At 50.6% G+C, this 16,271-nt stretch overlaps 1 protein-coding gene and 1 non-coding gene across 2 annotated transcripts in view; one reads left to right on the forward strand and one right to left on the reverse strand.

Annotated features, from left to right (window-relative positions):
* Window positions 1–3,987: 3,987 nt before the first annotated feature.
* Trnak-cuu (transfer RNA lysine (anticodon CUU)) lies at window positions 3,988–4,060 on the reverse strand. The gene has a single exon. It is a non-coding gene; the product is annotated as a tRNA-Lys (tRNA).
* Window positions 4,061–13,527: 9,467 nt separating this feature from the next.
* LOC128723836 (tRNA-dihydrouridine(16/17) synthase [NAD(P)(+)]-like) overlaps window positions 13,528–16,271 on the forward strand; it is a 4,533-nt gene continuing 1,789 nt past the window's right edge. The window contains exons 1-3 of the mRNA XM_053817601.1: window positions 13,528–13,941; window positions 14,236–14,395; window positions 15,818–16,262. Of these exons, the coding sequence (XP_053673576.1) occupies window positions 13,528–13,941; window positions 14,236–14,395; window positions 15,818–16,262 (1,019 nt within the window). The remainder of the gene's footprint in view (window positions 13,942–14,235; window positions 14,396–15,817; window positions 16,263–16,271) is intronic.

Raw genomic sequence — 16,271 nt, forward strand, 5'->3', positions numbered from 1 at the left:
ACTCGCTCGTTCCAGGAGGCTCGATTAATCGAACTCCAATTTGTTTGAATTTCCTCTAATTAGCAATAGACACCAAGCTCTGGAATGGGGCAGCCATGGCCCATTGCATAAAAGTGAGATAGATTAGCTCCTGTCTTTGTCTCCTCTCTCTCTCTCTTTCTCTTACCAAAAAGTCAATCGACATGCGGGCTATTGGCACGCCAACACGCAGTAGTGTCAGGTGTCTGGATTTGCGCAACCGGAACCCGATTTATGAGCGACGCATTACCGCAATCCAGAGCATTATAGCTCGATGCATTAGCGTCCCGGGCGTAAATCGATAATAATACCAAAATGCAGGCAAACTTATCGCGTCCCAGTGCGCGTGTTTATCATCGTGAATGAACGGCATGAAGGCTGGACGTTATCTAGCCCGAGAGAATTTAAATTCCCCGCCGCTTGTTGATTTCACATTTGAGCAGGCAAACCAAACTCGACAAATACTCGTCGCCATTTAAATGTCAGTTTGTTGAAATGTCAGCCTCAATCAACGCCTACTGCGTTCACAAAAGATAGTTTTGCCCGGGCTCATTCAACCTTTTTCGAGTGCTCAGAAGCTTTGTCCTTCATCACGCTTTTTCCTAAATGCGAGCTAAATGTTCCCGGTAACGGTATTTCTATTATTGAACTCGAACTAATTGAAACAAGAAGCAAGCTACACCATTTGCGGCATTCCTCCGGCATTCGTACGCGCAGGCGAACATCTCTCGCTCGCCATTCCTCGAGATATCGCAGAATTTAAATCAACACCGCCATCCCTCGTTCGGTGCCGCAATCAATTAGAACATTTTCGTCCGATTTCGAGAGTCACTCCTGCGCCAAGACGACCACCGAGCTCACGGCACACTCCGCACCAAAGCGCTCTCGAGTCACGCCTTGAAGAAACCAATTACGGTTGGCCACTGTTTCACACCGCGTCGTCCTTTTGTTACGTCTTCTCGCCGGTTTCCGGGGTGGAAATGTTCCTCCGGTTGGAATTCACCACCCGTGCCGCATTCGAAGGGGCTAGGGTTTTTGGAGGAGCCTCAACCCCACACAAGTACCTCCCGGTGGAACAAGCAGCTCTGGAGAGAAGTAATTTTTGTCCGCTGAAGACGTTGGAACTGGGAAGAGCGCTGCCATGGGACTCGAGCGCTCGGTTCCTCGTCCCGGAAGCAGAAGATTGTCTATTTTACTACCAAACGGCACCTTTCCCCATCCTGAGCATCCTGCCGAAGATGGGGACTCTCCAGACGAAGCGTGAGCATCTCCTTCACATCTGCCGGTGGATGAGAAGTTTCTCGGGCCAAACCAGCGGGGGATAGCTTTGGTAGATTGTCTGGTTATTGTTATGTAAATGGTATGGTTCTCTCCTTGGGCCCAGCAGGGGATTCAATCACACCACCCATCCCGTGGTGAGTAGTACGTTCCAGCGTTCCAAACCACACTCTGCTCTTGTTGCTTCCGAATGCGATTGCTTTTTTTTCGTTCCCTTCACTCGGAAGTGCTGACCCGGAGCAACGGGCCCAGACCCCCGTGGGTTGGCAGAAGATGTCCTCATTTCCCGGCCTGAGCGGTGGTTTGAATAGGATCGGAATAGCACCAGGACGGAAGACAAAAAAGAGAACAACCCTGGCATGAAGCGTGACGGGGAGAAATTTTCCATTTAAGATCCTGCCCGCTTCTGCTTGTCCGGGTTGTCCGATTTTCCCGAAGTATGTCCACCAGCAGCAGCCTCCCTGCTATGCACTCCAACATCTGTCCGTTGTCCAATTCCGCTGGAGCTGGAATTTAATCGTAAAGGCAAAACTTCAGCTCGATAGCTCTTCGTTGTCGTTAATTTCTGCTGTAAAGCAGAAGTTCGCCTTTCGCTCGGCTAAGGATGCGTTTTTGTGGTCCACACTGGTCCAACGCGCACCATCCCGAACGACACCATATTTGTCCAAACTCCCGCTCCGGAACCGGTTGCACAATCGAGCAGCGCACATCTGTGCCGGAATTCGGACCATCTGCAGTATCCGGGAGCCAAGTAACTGCTCCTGGGAACACCGAGGATTGTGAGAAATGGAATGAGTGGAGAGAGAAAAAAAAATGTCCCCGCCCATGCTGTAATACGTCGGGTCGAAGAGGGCGAACACTCCATCGCTCGCAACGAATATGCACCCACGTCGTGGCGAAATGCGCAACAGCTGTCGACAAAATCGCGGCGTTTGGGTAGCCAGAAAAATTTACTGCCCGTAAGTGCGTTTTATGGCCAACCGCAGCGTTATCGGCCGGCTCGCTGGTTGGTCGCAAACCCCGAAAAGCTGTGCCCTCGGTGCTATGCGTCTAGCGGGAAACGTTCAAGCTCAGCACGAAGTGTGAAATTAATTGCTGCGACACGCGGCCAGAGCTCTCCCTGGGAGCTGCCTTTTGCGGAAAATTCGACCCCAAATCCTCGTATCGAAACCGGCACGTAGAAAGGAACCGCATCTCGGAAAAGGGGCCACTCTCAGAAAGGCGCCTAGGCGAAGGTGATCAATTTTCTGTGGCCGGGTGCTGGTGGGTGTCCTTTTTTTTTTAATCCACAAAATCCTCTCCCATAAACGATACGGCACGTTGAAGGACGTTGTGCACTTCGTTGTGGTTGCGGTAGGGGTGGAATTAATTTATCAATGTCGCGATTTTTATCGATATAACCCGGTGGCTTTTCTTCCGAACGCGAAACACTTCGTACATCCAATCAAATTGAATGGTGGTGATAAAAAAAATCCCCCCATCTTCAATGTTTTAATGGCTCCTGTGGCACGGGATTGGGAAAATGAGCGAACCCCACGGCGGCGGTTACGTAAGCGCGATGCAAAATACCTGATCGTTGTTGGAGTGACAGTTAGCTTTTCTCTCTTTTCGCCACTGGTACGGTGGCAACAGATTTTGCTGAAATTGACATCAGGCATCAGGCTGACGGTAGACGTGAGCTGTCTGATGCGGCCACACCGTCACGGGACATAATTTCCTACCCCCATCGCACGGTGTCGTCCTTCCCTCAAATCAGCACAAAAATTGATGACGATGGATTGATTGATGGACCGAGATCGGGAGAATCCAATTACCGTTTGGCTAAAAAGGGGGTGCAGCGTGTGGTTCTTTGGGGGGGGGTGGTTATGTTGGCGCACGAAACACACCAATCTCGACAGCGAATCCAAGTGTCACTTCCCATCGAGAAGCGAGCAAGTGGGGATGTTGAGAAAGGAGATGGTTACCGACAACAACAAAAAAACCAACAAAATGCGCCCGCCGACAAGTGTGAAGCCAGGGAAAGCCACAGAAATTTGTTACATGCGGCCCGGCGGCGAAACAATAGAGCGTCGTTGTTCAGCTGTCACCGGGCATCATTTATCCATCGTGTGCCATCGCTCCGTGCTCGTGGCGGCGGTATCGTCGCAGGAAATCCACTCCAGATCGTTGACCGGCTATATTGATGATTCTGGGGCCTTCCTGGATTTGTCGGAAAATGCTAAACCTACAAAATAGCCGGTCGGTGAACCGCGGAATCGTTGCTAAGGCTAATTAATCCCCTCGCTCGGGGGGTCGCTGTGAACTGTCAATTTTGAAGGATTCGCGCTAAACTGCGGCTGTCACTTCGTGCGCTACGAAGACGATTAAATGATGCGTATGAAAGCGTTGAGATTTTCCATCGAATTGGCTTTCGTTCTATGCTGAATTTCCCGTAACAAACAGTGTGCAAAATAGTCCTTCAAATGCATGCAAAACTCAAATAAAAATATATCGCGTCTTAAGTAGAAAAAGGTGAACAATTTGCCTTTTCTTTGAAACAGAAAGCACACAGGTTACTTTGATAGGGATTGGAAACGATTTATATATAGAATTAAACATTCCGCGCACTGCGCAACTGTGCCCATCAATATGCACCGTACCGCAAAATTAATGTGTGTAGTGTACACAATTGATGAAAAAATACGCATTTCTCGCCCAACGTGGGGCTCGAACCCACGACCCTGAGATTAAGAGTCTCATGCTCTACCGACTGAGCTAGCCGGGCTGATGAGGGAAAACCGTAGATTACGCGATACGATTTTAATTTATTTTTATTTTGATTTATTTTCCGTTTTTGTAAACGGAATTATCATTAATGGTTCATTTACTCAAGCTTGACGCCGTCATTCCATCATCGGCACCAGCACGGTTGCTGTTCTGAGCGAATGCTTTCAATCTACATTACACGGCAGCCCCATTTAATCAGTTTCAATTTTCGCTCGATTTGCGCAACTAACGGCCAGAGTTGGTTCCATCCATCGCTGCAACCACCTCCTCGTGTCAAGGTAAAGCTTGCGTGCGCCGTACCATGACATTGCTTCCTCTATCTGGCCCGTGCTTGTTCATTTATGGCCATTCCACGGATGCAAGAACCATCCGGAGAGCGCGTTTTCTTTGCGCCTCATTTTCCTGCACCAAGGGCATGTTTTTTTCTCCTTCTTTTCCTTCTACTCAAGCAACGCAACGCAGACTCATCAATGGCTCATTCATCATATTTTTTATGGCTTCGAGGCACCCTCGCACGCCCCGCTGGTGAAAGATGAGCGAAGGGATGTAATAAGGAAGCTCGAGGGCTTCCGGCCGGCGGCCCTATTGCCTCTATTGCCGATGTCAGTGAGCCGTGCGATTTGGTTTGGATGCTGATTTGGCTGCCAGCATTAAAGTCGTTTGCTTCGTCGTACAGCCTTGTCGCTGGTTGGCCACCGAGAGGGCAACCCAAACGAGGGCCTATTGCTTTTTTGAAGGTCAGCTTCCAGCTCGCGCTACGCTTATTTGCCAAGATGATGGCCAAGAACCGGAAAGCTTTTTGTGCTTCTTTTTCTTCCACGTGAGCGCGAGAAGCACGGAAAAAGAAGAGCCTCCTCCCGGGAGGGTTGGGTGGGAAATAATAGCGAGAGAAAGGCTTATGATGGATTTATGCCCCTGCGCGCTCGCGCGCGTTTCCCTGCCGGCTGTTTCCTATGGCTTGGAAAAACGATTCAAAGAATCGAACCGCTTTTTTTTCTTCGCTCCTTCGGCTCGCTTCCATTGCTTGCTCACACCAGCAGGGAGCATTTCGGCGAAATTTATTTGTACGTTATTCGAATCTTGCCCCGGGTTAGTGGGCACGGAATATTCCACAGAATTCTCGGAGGTCCCCCTGCGAAACTCTGGCGCATTCGATAGAAGCTCGTCCTGGAAGCCCTTCCTAGTCCTTTCGGTCCGCGCCCCACGAGGACGAGATGATTTATAGGCGTTCGTTCGATTCGCTCCTCCTGCTTTTGCGCTAACCGGGGGACCGGTCAAACTAATTTCCATTCCGGTCACATCGTGCGCCGCGAGCTCAAGAAAATGATTATTTTAAATTCGTTGCTTGCTCCCGTCGGCTTAAAATCAATAACACCCGCTGAGACGAGCTGGACTGTGGAATGATTCGAAGGAATTGCCTCTTTGCTATGATATTTTGCACGTTCAGAGAATTCATACGATCCCGAATTTCGATGCGGCTTTCTGGTCAGCTTTATTACCATTAGAACATGTGCTATACAACACAGTCAATATTCAATAGTTTAATAGCAAAGCTCGATAATTTTCTTATTCTTTGAATCGGAAAAATTGCTCCCACGCTTCTTGAACCTTCGAAAGCTCTGAAGACGAACTCAAAGCAAAGCGAGAGAAAATTCCCCTAACGAAACGTTGTGACGCTTCACTCGTAAGCCGCCAGCTAAAGGCAAACACACTTCGCCGTTCACTTCAACCGATAGATCAAAACTTTCGAGCCCCCTTCTTGGGAACACGCTGGAAATAAAGAAAACTTGAGTTCAGTCCCCTCCCAAAGGCCGTGTGAGTCTCACAAATAAGGGCGACCGGTCGTTTCACTGCGCCTACGATTTTCCATTCGTTTCCCGTTGATGAACTAACTTTTTTCCCCATACCCGATGCCCACCAGAGGCCACACAACAAAGCCCGGAAGCACGTGCGGACGTTCCATCGGCACCAGCGTCGTCGCCTCGTATCCACTCCGTGCCGATGGCGTGTATCCTGACGTGAGTCCTTTTGTATTGTCCAACATGAAAAGCCACTTCCGCCGAGGGACTGCCCGCGGGCGCGGTGAGCTTTCGCATTCGACTGACCCTCGAGAGAAAGCTCTCTCTCTCTCTCTCACTCTCTCGTCCGCTTCTTCCTGTGGCGCCTTCCCGTGTGGCGTGGAAAAGCCTCTCAAAAATCCAATTCATATATTCGGCCCTGTAGCAGGGCGGCCTTTTCGCCCAATCGTTATCGAATACGGGCGGGGTGTGATGGCCGCCGGTCCATCGATAGCGGATCGTCCGGATGGACGGTAGGATGCACACATACACATGCTGTCCGGCTTTCCGGTGTCAAACAGGCTTCCGGTAGGCTAACGCAACCGTGTGATAAGCTTTATCAAGGGAGGATGTAAAAGAAAGTAGATGCATGCAAGCCGTCGATCGAGGGCGTGCCTTTGGGTTTTGGACCGTGAAATGAAACGTCGAAACTAAACAAAAAAAAAGGTGGTAAATTGATAGTTCAACTTATTTCTATGGTTGCTTCTCGTTCAGCTTTAAGGAAGACTTTAAAAAAAGATCTCCCACGCGTGCCATACTATTATATTTTATTATTTTCATGTGCTTGTTTTGTAATTATGCAAAAGTTATTTCGTAGGTCATAAAGTAAAGTGTTTTAGCTTGTGCAATACCGTGGTGTCGAATAGTTGCACCCCTCTCCACGTATTCTCACTAGAAGCTGTCCCTTTATAGACCTTTTAACAATGAGGAGCTGACACCGCGAGAAAAAAAAACAGAAGCATTGTTCAAGCAACCAGAAAGTTTCCCCGACGAGCATCTTAAATCTCACCCGGTAAGATAAGCTGCCCCCCCCCCCGGAAAAGGAAAGGAAAAGCTCACCCCAAAATCGCCCCCCTCGGTCCACATCTAGCGTGACGAGGAAGACAAACTCACTTGACCGAAAACACGCCAAAGTTGACCGTAAATGGGACGTGTGCACAAAAACCGAACCTCTCCTTTCGGCCGGTCCATCCATCAACGGACGCACGAAGGGTTGCTTTTAGGGTGGAGGGGGGGGGGGATGGGACGGTAAGAGGTGTCACCCTGGATGGGCAATTTTCCGGCCAGCGCAGGGACAAAGAAAACGGGGACGGACAGGGACGCCGGGCGGACGTTTGATATTGATAACGTAAAGAACTGACAAAACACAGTTGATGAACGTTTTTGTGCCCTTTCCGTCACTCCAATTTCATCCATGGTCACGTTGGGGGTGGACGTTCTCTGCGTGTGTGTGTGTGGGGAGACAACATTGACATTTCCCGGTTCACCCACGCCCCCACCACCTGCAGCTTCCCCATTCGACAAGGGCTCATATTTGTTTCGCTCGGTCGGAAGTGAAGCGTTTTAGGAGGTGCTTGCTCCTCTGCTCGTGCTCTCAACCACCCAAGGACACGTGTACCAATTTTTGCCATTGTCTCGCCGAGACGAGCTCTGGTGATGGGTAACTTCCGGTGCGAACGCACGACGACGATGCCACCGGGAAGGCCCGGATCTGGGAAGGGTTTCGGGCGTGCTCTCGAGCGGGCTTGTCAGAAAAGTAGAAAAAACCGCCCCATGGGACTGAAAGGTAAACTTCCTCCTGCCGAGGGTAAAGTTTGGCTCCCACTCTCCCCGGTTGTAAGTGATTTTATTTCCGATTTATTGACACTTTGGTCAGGCGGGGTCAGATAACCGGAGCCCGGTTGGAATGAGATCGAGGCATCGTGAAACTTTGGCAACATTTTCAACGCATTGCCAACGTGCTTCCGTGCTGATAGAATCTCGCGTCCAAAAGGGGGGGACCAAACTAATGCGCTCTATTCCTTTCGCGCACTAAAATAAAAAGCTCACTTCCGTGAGGGTGGCAAGGAACAACGAAACCACGGGCCGGGTTCTTCCCGGCAACGGGTAATTGAATCGTTAAATAGCGAAATTATCCACTCCACTAAGAATTAACCCGACAAATGAGAAGGGTGGCAGGGTGGAGGCGCTTGTGGGGGCGAAGAAATAATTTATCTTCGCCACTTTTCGTCCATCAAATGGAAAAGAAAACAAACCAAACAAAAAAACAGAAAGGAGAAAACAGAAAACTTAGCCGTTTGACGCCGCGCGGTGGCCAGCGTGAAAATCGAGCTTATTTTAGCACCACCACCATCTAAGCGCCACCGGGCGATGAGGGTGTGAGGATGAAATACCGCCCGGAAGGTGTTTTTGCACTCCCCTCGATCTCCACGCACTCCTACCCAACCACACAAACACACACTTATATAAAACGCGCCACAGAAAGTTTCGCTTCGTCCGCCAATGAATGGCATAATTTTTCGTTTGTTTTTATTTCGCAGCCGAGCAGCGGCGAAAGCAGCCCATTGTTGCCGGGTATTGGTCCAGTGCCTCTTGACTGCGAACCTCTCAACACCGGCACCGGGGGTCTGCAGGCTGTGGTCCTGCAAGAAGAAGTCGGTCAACGATCACAAACTTCTCGCACCAGCACTGTAAAACAAAGCGCACCGGTGCGTGTGCTTTCGTGCCCTCAAAGGAGCCACTTAAATATTTGCCCATGTACTGAAGTTTTGTGCGGCAATTATTTTTGTCTGGGGGACAGTTTTGTGCTTGCATTTCTTCGCTCTCTCTCTTTCTACCAACACACATTCACCGAATTTGGCCGGTGTTTGACAACCCTGTCGCTCGAGCTCGACGAGCAAAAAGCTCAACAATGCGCGAAAATTAGTGCTCTCGGGGCTTGATTGTTCGGACGATTCCTTTGGCCAGGGGCAAACTTTTCCATACAGCCAGGCCCGATTCTCGCACACTTTTTCCGTTCCTTTCCCGGCGCTCGAAAGATGATGATGATGACGTCCATGATCACACCCCCACCTCAATCACTAAGCGACGATCGGACAAGAAAGGACTTTCCACCCTTTCCATCGTTGTTGGTGGCGTGAAGTTTCGCGCGTTCGCTCTCCAGTGCTTTTGGAGCTGTGCACAAACGGCTTTCGTAGGGCTATTTTCGGACGCACCCACGCACCCTCTTATTGATGCTTTCGATTTTCCACCTGCCCCCCCGGCTCGGCGGTAGTTTCGGGTTTCGAATTCATCCGTTTGTCGGCGATATTTTGTGCCACAGAAGAGCGTGTCTTATTACATCGCGCGGCCCGGCGCCAACCGAAGATGATTTATCGCGCGCGTCAAACAGCGCCGATCAATGGGCGTGGAAAGCTTTGCTTTCGCAAAGGAAATTAAAGGATAACATTTTTCAAACGCCAACCGGCGGTGTCTGGCCGAAAATTTCATCACCCGCCGTTTGGCCACCGCGCGCTATGATGCTGTTTCCGTTTCCGATTCCCAGGAGCGGGTGGGAAATAATTTACGTCACCCTCACTATGTATGTTTGTCTACGGCTTGAGTGGTGCTGTTCGATGGGAAAGCAAGCGAGAGAAAAAAAAAACCCCTCCCGGAAACGAAACGGAGTCCAGAAATCCAATTTTCGTGAAATTCCGTGCTCAGGAAAACCAATTTTGCGAACGGTTTCGTGGTGCATAAATTTGCCGCGGATGAAAATGAAAATCACATCAATCAACCGAACGCAAAACAACATCGAGCCGCGGCCGCGCGAGACACGACGATTTCGAATGGCCGCACCGCAATTCGGCTTGTTCCGGTCCGGTGGCAATCTAGCCGGTTTTAAGCTCGCTCGATCCTGCCCGCAGGATCTGGTCCCTCTGGTGGGTGAGATTTTGAGGTTTAGTCAACAAACGAAACGCTCTGTGTGTGTGTGGCACATCACAAAACGCCACCCAAAGTCACGGGAGCAACAAATAGCGCCCCTTTTTTTGCCGGTCCCGAAAGCGACAGTGGGCCACCGAACACGGATTGGTGAGGCGAGTTGATGATAGATAAACATACCCGGTGCTTCTAAAGCTGGTTGCGGAAGTGCCGTTGCGCGGTTTGGGCCGTTTTTCCGAGTCCGGCTTTTGAAGCGAGAGTGTCGAAACCACGGGCTGGCGTTTAATAATCGCGTCTCGTTCCGGAGCCCGGCGATTTGTCTTTCTCGTACGAGAGAGAGAGAGAGAGAGAGAGAAAGAGAGTGCCATAAAAAAAGCAGACCGGAATTCATCCCGGAACCCCCGTGCTAACGAATTGTTCCGAGCAAAAGCGTGAACGAGGACACTCACCCGTCGTTGGTGTTCCAGCAACAGCAACATCAGCATCATCCTCATCATCATCAACATCACCGTCGTCGTCGTCGTCGTCCGCTCATCACCAAGCTTAGTGGGGTTTTATTTCGTTGGGAAAGGCGAAGATTTCCCAGGACGTTCGCGCCCGGTTCCGGGATTCCGCTATGTTTCCCTCTTCCGCCTCACACACACACACACACACCAGGGCCGCAGGAAGCATTGTTATGAAGGAGCGCAAGAAAAATGGACGCCTTCATTTAACATTCCTAACGACAGTTCCGCCATCATCCCGAACGTCCTCGTCGCCTTTTGATCGCAGGGGGCGGGGAGGGAGCTAACAAAGAAAAAATCATCCTGCGGCCGGAGGGGGCGACGAAGCCAGTGTTAGACGACACAAAAATAAAAACACCATCAGCAAGCGTGCGTGGATCGTGCCGCGACTCCGCAAGAAAGTTGCGTCATAATTTGTATTCATTCCGAAAATCCCATCGTAAACTTTACCGCGACGGGCGCAAGGGTGTGGGAGGGTGCAATCCGTCCATCGTGTGGCGGTGAAGGACATGAGGCAGGATCCCCCAAGGATCGCGATAATCTGCGATCCCGCGGCGGTCGCAGGCTGAAACCGAGAAAAGTGATGTTCTTCTTTTTTTTTGCTCAGTGATGTAACTGAGAAGGAGGTGTGATAATTTTTTTTGTCAAAACAACGGACAACAAAAAGGCACAAGGCCTCCGAGAAAGGTTTTTTTTTGTTGTTGCCCACCCGTTAATGCTTGGAAGTGTGAAGAATTCTTCGCGGAGGGTAGCAGTTTACAGCTTTTGTCAAACTTTTCAAATATGTCCTCAAATCCTAATTTGATTGCGGCAACTTGTCAAATAAAAGAGGCGTCGCACGCAGCTTTTATTACAGTCCCTTTCCAGAGCCTTCATCTGGAGAGTTCTCTTTGTTTTTTAATTCCCACCATCCCACGAAATCTTGGTTACGCGTGAGGAAGCGTTTCTTTGTCTCTTTGGGCGCGCATCCTTGTGCCTTTGGGTGTCGACAAGCCTTGCCAGATGCCTTGATGATTTAGGAACTCCCGGCCGGATGGTAGGCTCAGTCGAGTGGCATGAGTCGTGTGGCAAGCAAAGGCACGTGCGGTTTATGTGTTTGCGTCACACTCACACTTACTCGCTAACCCCAGTACCAGTAATACGTACAACACATTCCACGCACATGTGTCCTCGGCCTAATGGGTACTGCAGAGCCCGCCGTGTTGTGACCCTCGGGAAGGTGCTGGCAGGATGCCACTCGCGTCGCCATTTTGGCAAGAGGGAGAAGAAAAAAAACAAGCAACTCTGCAAGCTAAATTGCTCCATCCAGGCACAAAGCAGGCGATGGCATTGCGATCCAAGTAGCCCCTGAAATACACCAGCATGCATGCTTTTTTTTTTGTTTCTTCTCCCCCATCAACTGCTGTGCCATCGAAATTTGTTCGGAAATTAATGTTTAGCGCTGCCAACAGTGCCCGAAGCGAAGGTCAAGCCAGAAAGCCCATTGCGTAATCTGGTCGTGATAGACCCCGAGGAGGTGAAAAAAAAAAACAATATGCCGCTGGAAATCGTCAGCAAGACATGAGCAGAGTACTGACCATTTGCGTCACCAAGGCCGGTCACTTTCCCGTCACGTGACCCGTGACACGCAGATAAACGCCATTAGTTGCTCGTTAGAACACGGACGACAACAGAAAGCAGAGGGTCGTGAGGAAAATCGACCACAAACCCCGAGAAGGGCTCGCCTAGCTAAATTACGCCGATTTTGGACGTGTATATCCATTATTCAAAAATTATCTCCACTTAGCCCCGGGGCTTTAGCGCATCCTCCTGCGGCCATGGTTCGATAACATTTCATCCCTTAGTCGCATCTCCTCCACCTCCCGAAACACCACCGTGTGGACGAATTTAGCCTTCGCTTTGTTTCGGTGCTTCCGGTGCAGTAACTTTCACCGCTGCGTAAGGCGTCACGTCAAATAGGAAGCTTTTCCCTTGCGGGCACGAGGAAACCCGGGGCGAGATTAATCTAGCCTTCTTTTTTTTCCGAGACCCGTCAGCACACCCTCAAAAAGGGGTTGCACAAAGGGAGGACACCAAAACCCCCGTGTTGGGTGGTGAGGGTTTTCCCGCGAGACTAGATCTGATCCATGATAAACCGGACACCTTCCGGTGAAGCCCACCGTCGGATCGTCTGCGGGTGATGAAAGAACGTAATTTCTCAGCCCCCTCGCCAGTGGGTGGAAAATGCGAATAATCGGAACGGGGCTCAGCTTCAGAAAGGGCCGGCGCTGGGTTGCGAAACCGGATTATGGCGCTTCAGGCGACGGAATCATCGTGTAGCACCCGGCGAATCGCGCTCGCGGAACGGACACGTTGTGGAAAATGTGACCCCCCTGTCAAGGGGTGTGCGCTTTTGAAAAGAAAATACATCCTTAGCCGAACCGTTTTCGCACCCTTTCTGGTCTTGTCCGGAGAGATTTTGATGCGACAGTTCGGGATGTGTCCCGCATACCGAATGCCGTAGCAGAAGGTGGATGAATGCGAAAATAGGCACTCTGTGGTGTGTGGTGGGGATGAGAGAGAGAGAGAGAGAGACGATCGAAGTGAACTTTCGATTGATACGCCACCCCGAGGATAGGCGGGTGGGGATGATTCGAGAAGGAAGCAGGAACAAATTTTAAATTATTCCGATCCGGTTATTTGGAAAACGGATTATTAAAAGACCGGCCCGCCTGAATGTATACTATCGGAGGAGCAGTGGGAAATCGCTACCCGAGCGATGATGGGGAAAAACTCGTTTCACGATTTAGGAGACTACCATGGGAGGCCTGCTGCTTGCTGCGAGTTCACAAGGGCAGCTGGGTCACTTTTTACACGGTCCGTTGATCGTCAGTCAGTTTTAATTAAACCCTCATCAGGCTGTGCCGAACAGAAAGCAGACAAAACGAGTGTTTTAATGTAACCTTTTTGTAACGTTTTTTTTGCTCTTCGTTTGCACTTCTACTTTTAGACCAACTACCACCACCACCACCACCTCGACATCTCGATACTGGGCCAAAAGCCAACAGGAAGTGGAAATTAACCGTTAACACGGGGGTTTCATACCAACGACTCATGCAAAAGGACGCAAACCTTAAAAGGGAAGTCTCAGCAGCTACGAGCAACCTTTCGTCGTGCGCATTTGTTGTTCCGGTTTCCTGCGTCCTGCGACCAAGGGTGGCACGATGGTGACGAGTCCGGACAGTAACGTGGCAACACCGGCGGAATCCGCCATCGACCGTAACGACGAACCTCCGCCGGTTACTATGGATACGACCAACACCACCACGGCAACGACTACTACGACGGTAACGACGACAGTGCCTGCGTGTGAGGTTGCCGCTACCAGCGATACCACTGAGCAGCCCCGGCGGAAGTTGGGTGGATTTGAGTTCTACGAGCAGATCCTTGGAGCACCACGGTACGTCGTGGCACCGATGGTGGACGCGAGTGAGCTGGCTTGGCGGTTGTTAAGCCGCCGGCACGGTGCCCAGCTGTGCTACTCGCCCATGTTCCACAGCAGCTGCTTCACGAAGGATCCCAAGTACCGGAAGGACTCGCTGCAAACCTGCCCGGAGGATCGACCGCTCATCATCCAGGTGCGACAACCCGTCAGCGGCGGAAGCATTGTTCTTTCGGTTTTTCCGCTATTTCTTTCACAATTTCCACTCCCTGTCCCGTATTGTGTCTGTCGGAAAAGCGGCGGGAAATGGTTAATTAAAATGTTGACATTTAATTACATGCACCGGTGTCGCGAACCACCGGATCTCCGGTACGTGTTTGCCCCGTTTGTCGCCGCTTATTTCCGCCCGAGAAAGTAACCTTCCCATGCTCCCTTGGGTGTGTGTGTGTGTGAGTGTATTAACCGTTTTACTTTTTATGCTATTTTTTAGTTCTGCGGCAACGACCCGAAGGTGATGCTGGAGGCGGCCCTGCTCGCGCAGGATCACTGCGACGCGATCGATATCAACCTCGGGTGTCCGCAGGCCATTGCCAAGCGCGGCCACTACGGAGCCTTCCTGCAGGACGAATGGGAACTGCTGCGAGAGATAGGTACGCGGTGATACGAAAAACGCGCACGTTCGAATGTACCGGACGGAAATGGTGCACTAGTTTTGTAAGCACAAACCGACCGTCAGACAGGCTTTAGAAGCCATTCAGATTACGTGCCGTGGTGGAATTACGCGTGTACGAAAAGTGTCATACAATCGAGCGCAGAACAGGCGCACAGTCAATTTGATGGGTTGGCAGGAATCCTGCCATGCAGCACGAATGGAGCGATGTAAACACCCACAAGGGACCTGGGGTGCACCTGTTGCAGTGTTAGAAAAGCCATCTTAAAATAGCTAACATGCTAACTAAATTGAACATTTCCCTGAAGGGCAGGAACTGTTCCGCTTTCGATTCCTCGTTGCAGTTCTCTCTCATGTCTCTCTCTCGGATTCTACCGTGCAGGTTAGCATCCGTTGCATTTTCCCTTTTGGGGAAATTGGCTACCTTTTGCATCGGGAAGGGGCCAAAAGCTGACCGGTGTTGTATCACGATTTCGTTTGTTGAGATTTCTTGAATCTGTTCCTCACCCACGCTCTATGGCATTCTTTTACTACCGTAAACTCATAATCATCTCGAATCACAATCTCGTTATGGAGATTTTGTGCTATCATTTTTCACCGTTTTGTCACGGGAGGAAAAATGAAGCGAACCCGAAATTACGTTTGTTTAATTTCCATTACCCATTTCTTCTCGCTCTCCGCCAGCTGTGCGAACGGATAAATATATATTGCTTCTACGGGGATTCGCTTTCTCTCGGAGGTGGCCGACCCCCCATTATTTATCAACTTAAACCCGTAGTAATATTCCACCGCATGCTTCCACTGGGTTTGTCCGACGTGTCTCCCCGAAAAGGGCAAATAAAGAGGGCCACCCGCGCTGCTACGGTCACCGTTAGTGTGAAAATGGTCCCAACGATAAAACTCATCCAGGAAGAAAAATTCGCATACCGCGTGTTAGGGGGATGAGGGTTTTTTTGTAGTTTCTTTTGCTCCTCTTTACCTCCAACAAAAAAAAAACACGGAAGAAAAACGGTAGTAAATATCCCGAGGGCGCTCGATGGCAAATCCGTTCGTTTTCGGTGGGGATATACTGCGAAGGAGGTCCTTTGCTCATTAAGATAGCGGGCGGAAGGTATACGAACGAGCCCCCGAGAGGGAACGAAGGCGAACTGGTGGAGTTCTTGTTTGTTGTTCGTTATTATTTCTGGTTCTTTATGTTGCGACCCTCCTGATTAGGGGCGTTTGTCGTGCAAAGGATCGGTGGGTCGATGGCAGGTTTACCTTTTCCTTTCGTCGGTAATAATCGCTGCTTTTAAGTGGGGTTCAGTAGTCGCCAGAACCGCCTTTGAGGGTTGCGGTCCTACCCGGTCTCGAAATCAAGCATAACCGAATTTTCTTCCTTCCTTCTCTTGTCCCGTTGCAGTGAGCACCCTGCACCGAAATCTGGCCATCCCGGTCACGTGCAAGATACGCATCTTCGAGGATATGGGCAAAACGATTCGATACGCCCGAATGCTGCAGGATGCCGGCGCCCAGATACTGACCGTTCACGGGCGAACGCGCGAACAAAAGGGCCCACTGACGGGTATGGCCGACTGGAAGTACGTGAGCGTTCTGCGGCAGCAGCTGAGCATACCGATTTTCTCGAACGGTAACATTATGTCGGTGCATGACGTCGAGCGGTGCATCGCGGAAACGGGTGTGAACGGGGTGATGACGGCCGAGGGCAACCTACACAATCCGGCCCTTTTCGAGGGTGTGAATCCGATCTCGTGGAACTTGGCGCACGAATATCTGGACCTGGTCGAGCAGTATCCGGCACCGATTTCCTACATACGTGGTCATCTGTTCAAGCTGTTTCATCACCTGTAAGTAGG

Source organism: Anopheles nili, chromosome 3 (assembly GCF_943737925.1).
Source record: "Anopheles nili chromosome 3, idAnoNiliSN_F5_01, whole genome shotgun sequence".
NCBI lineage: Eukaryota > Metazoa > Arthropoda > Insecta > Diptera > Culicidae > Anopheles > Anopheles nili.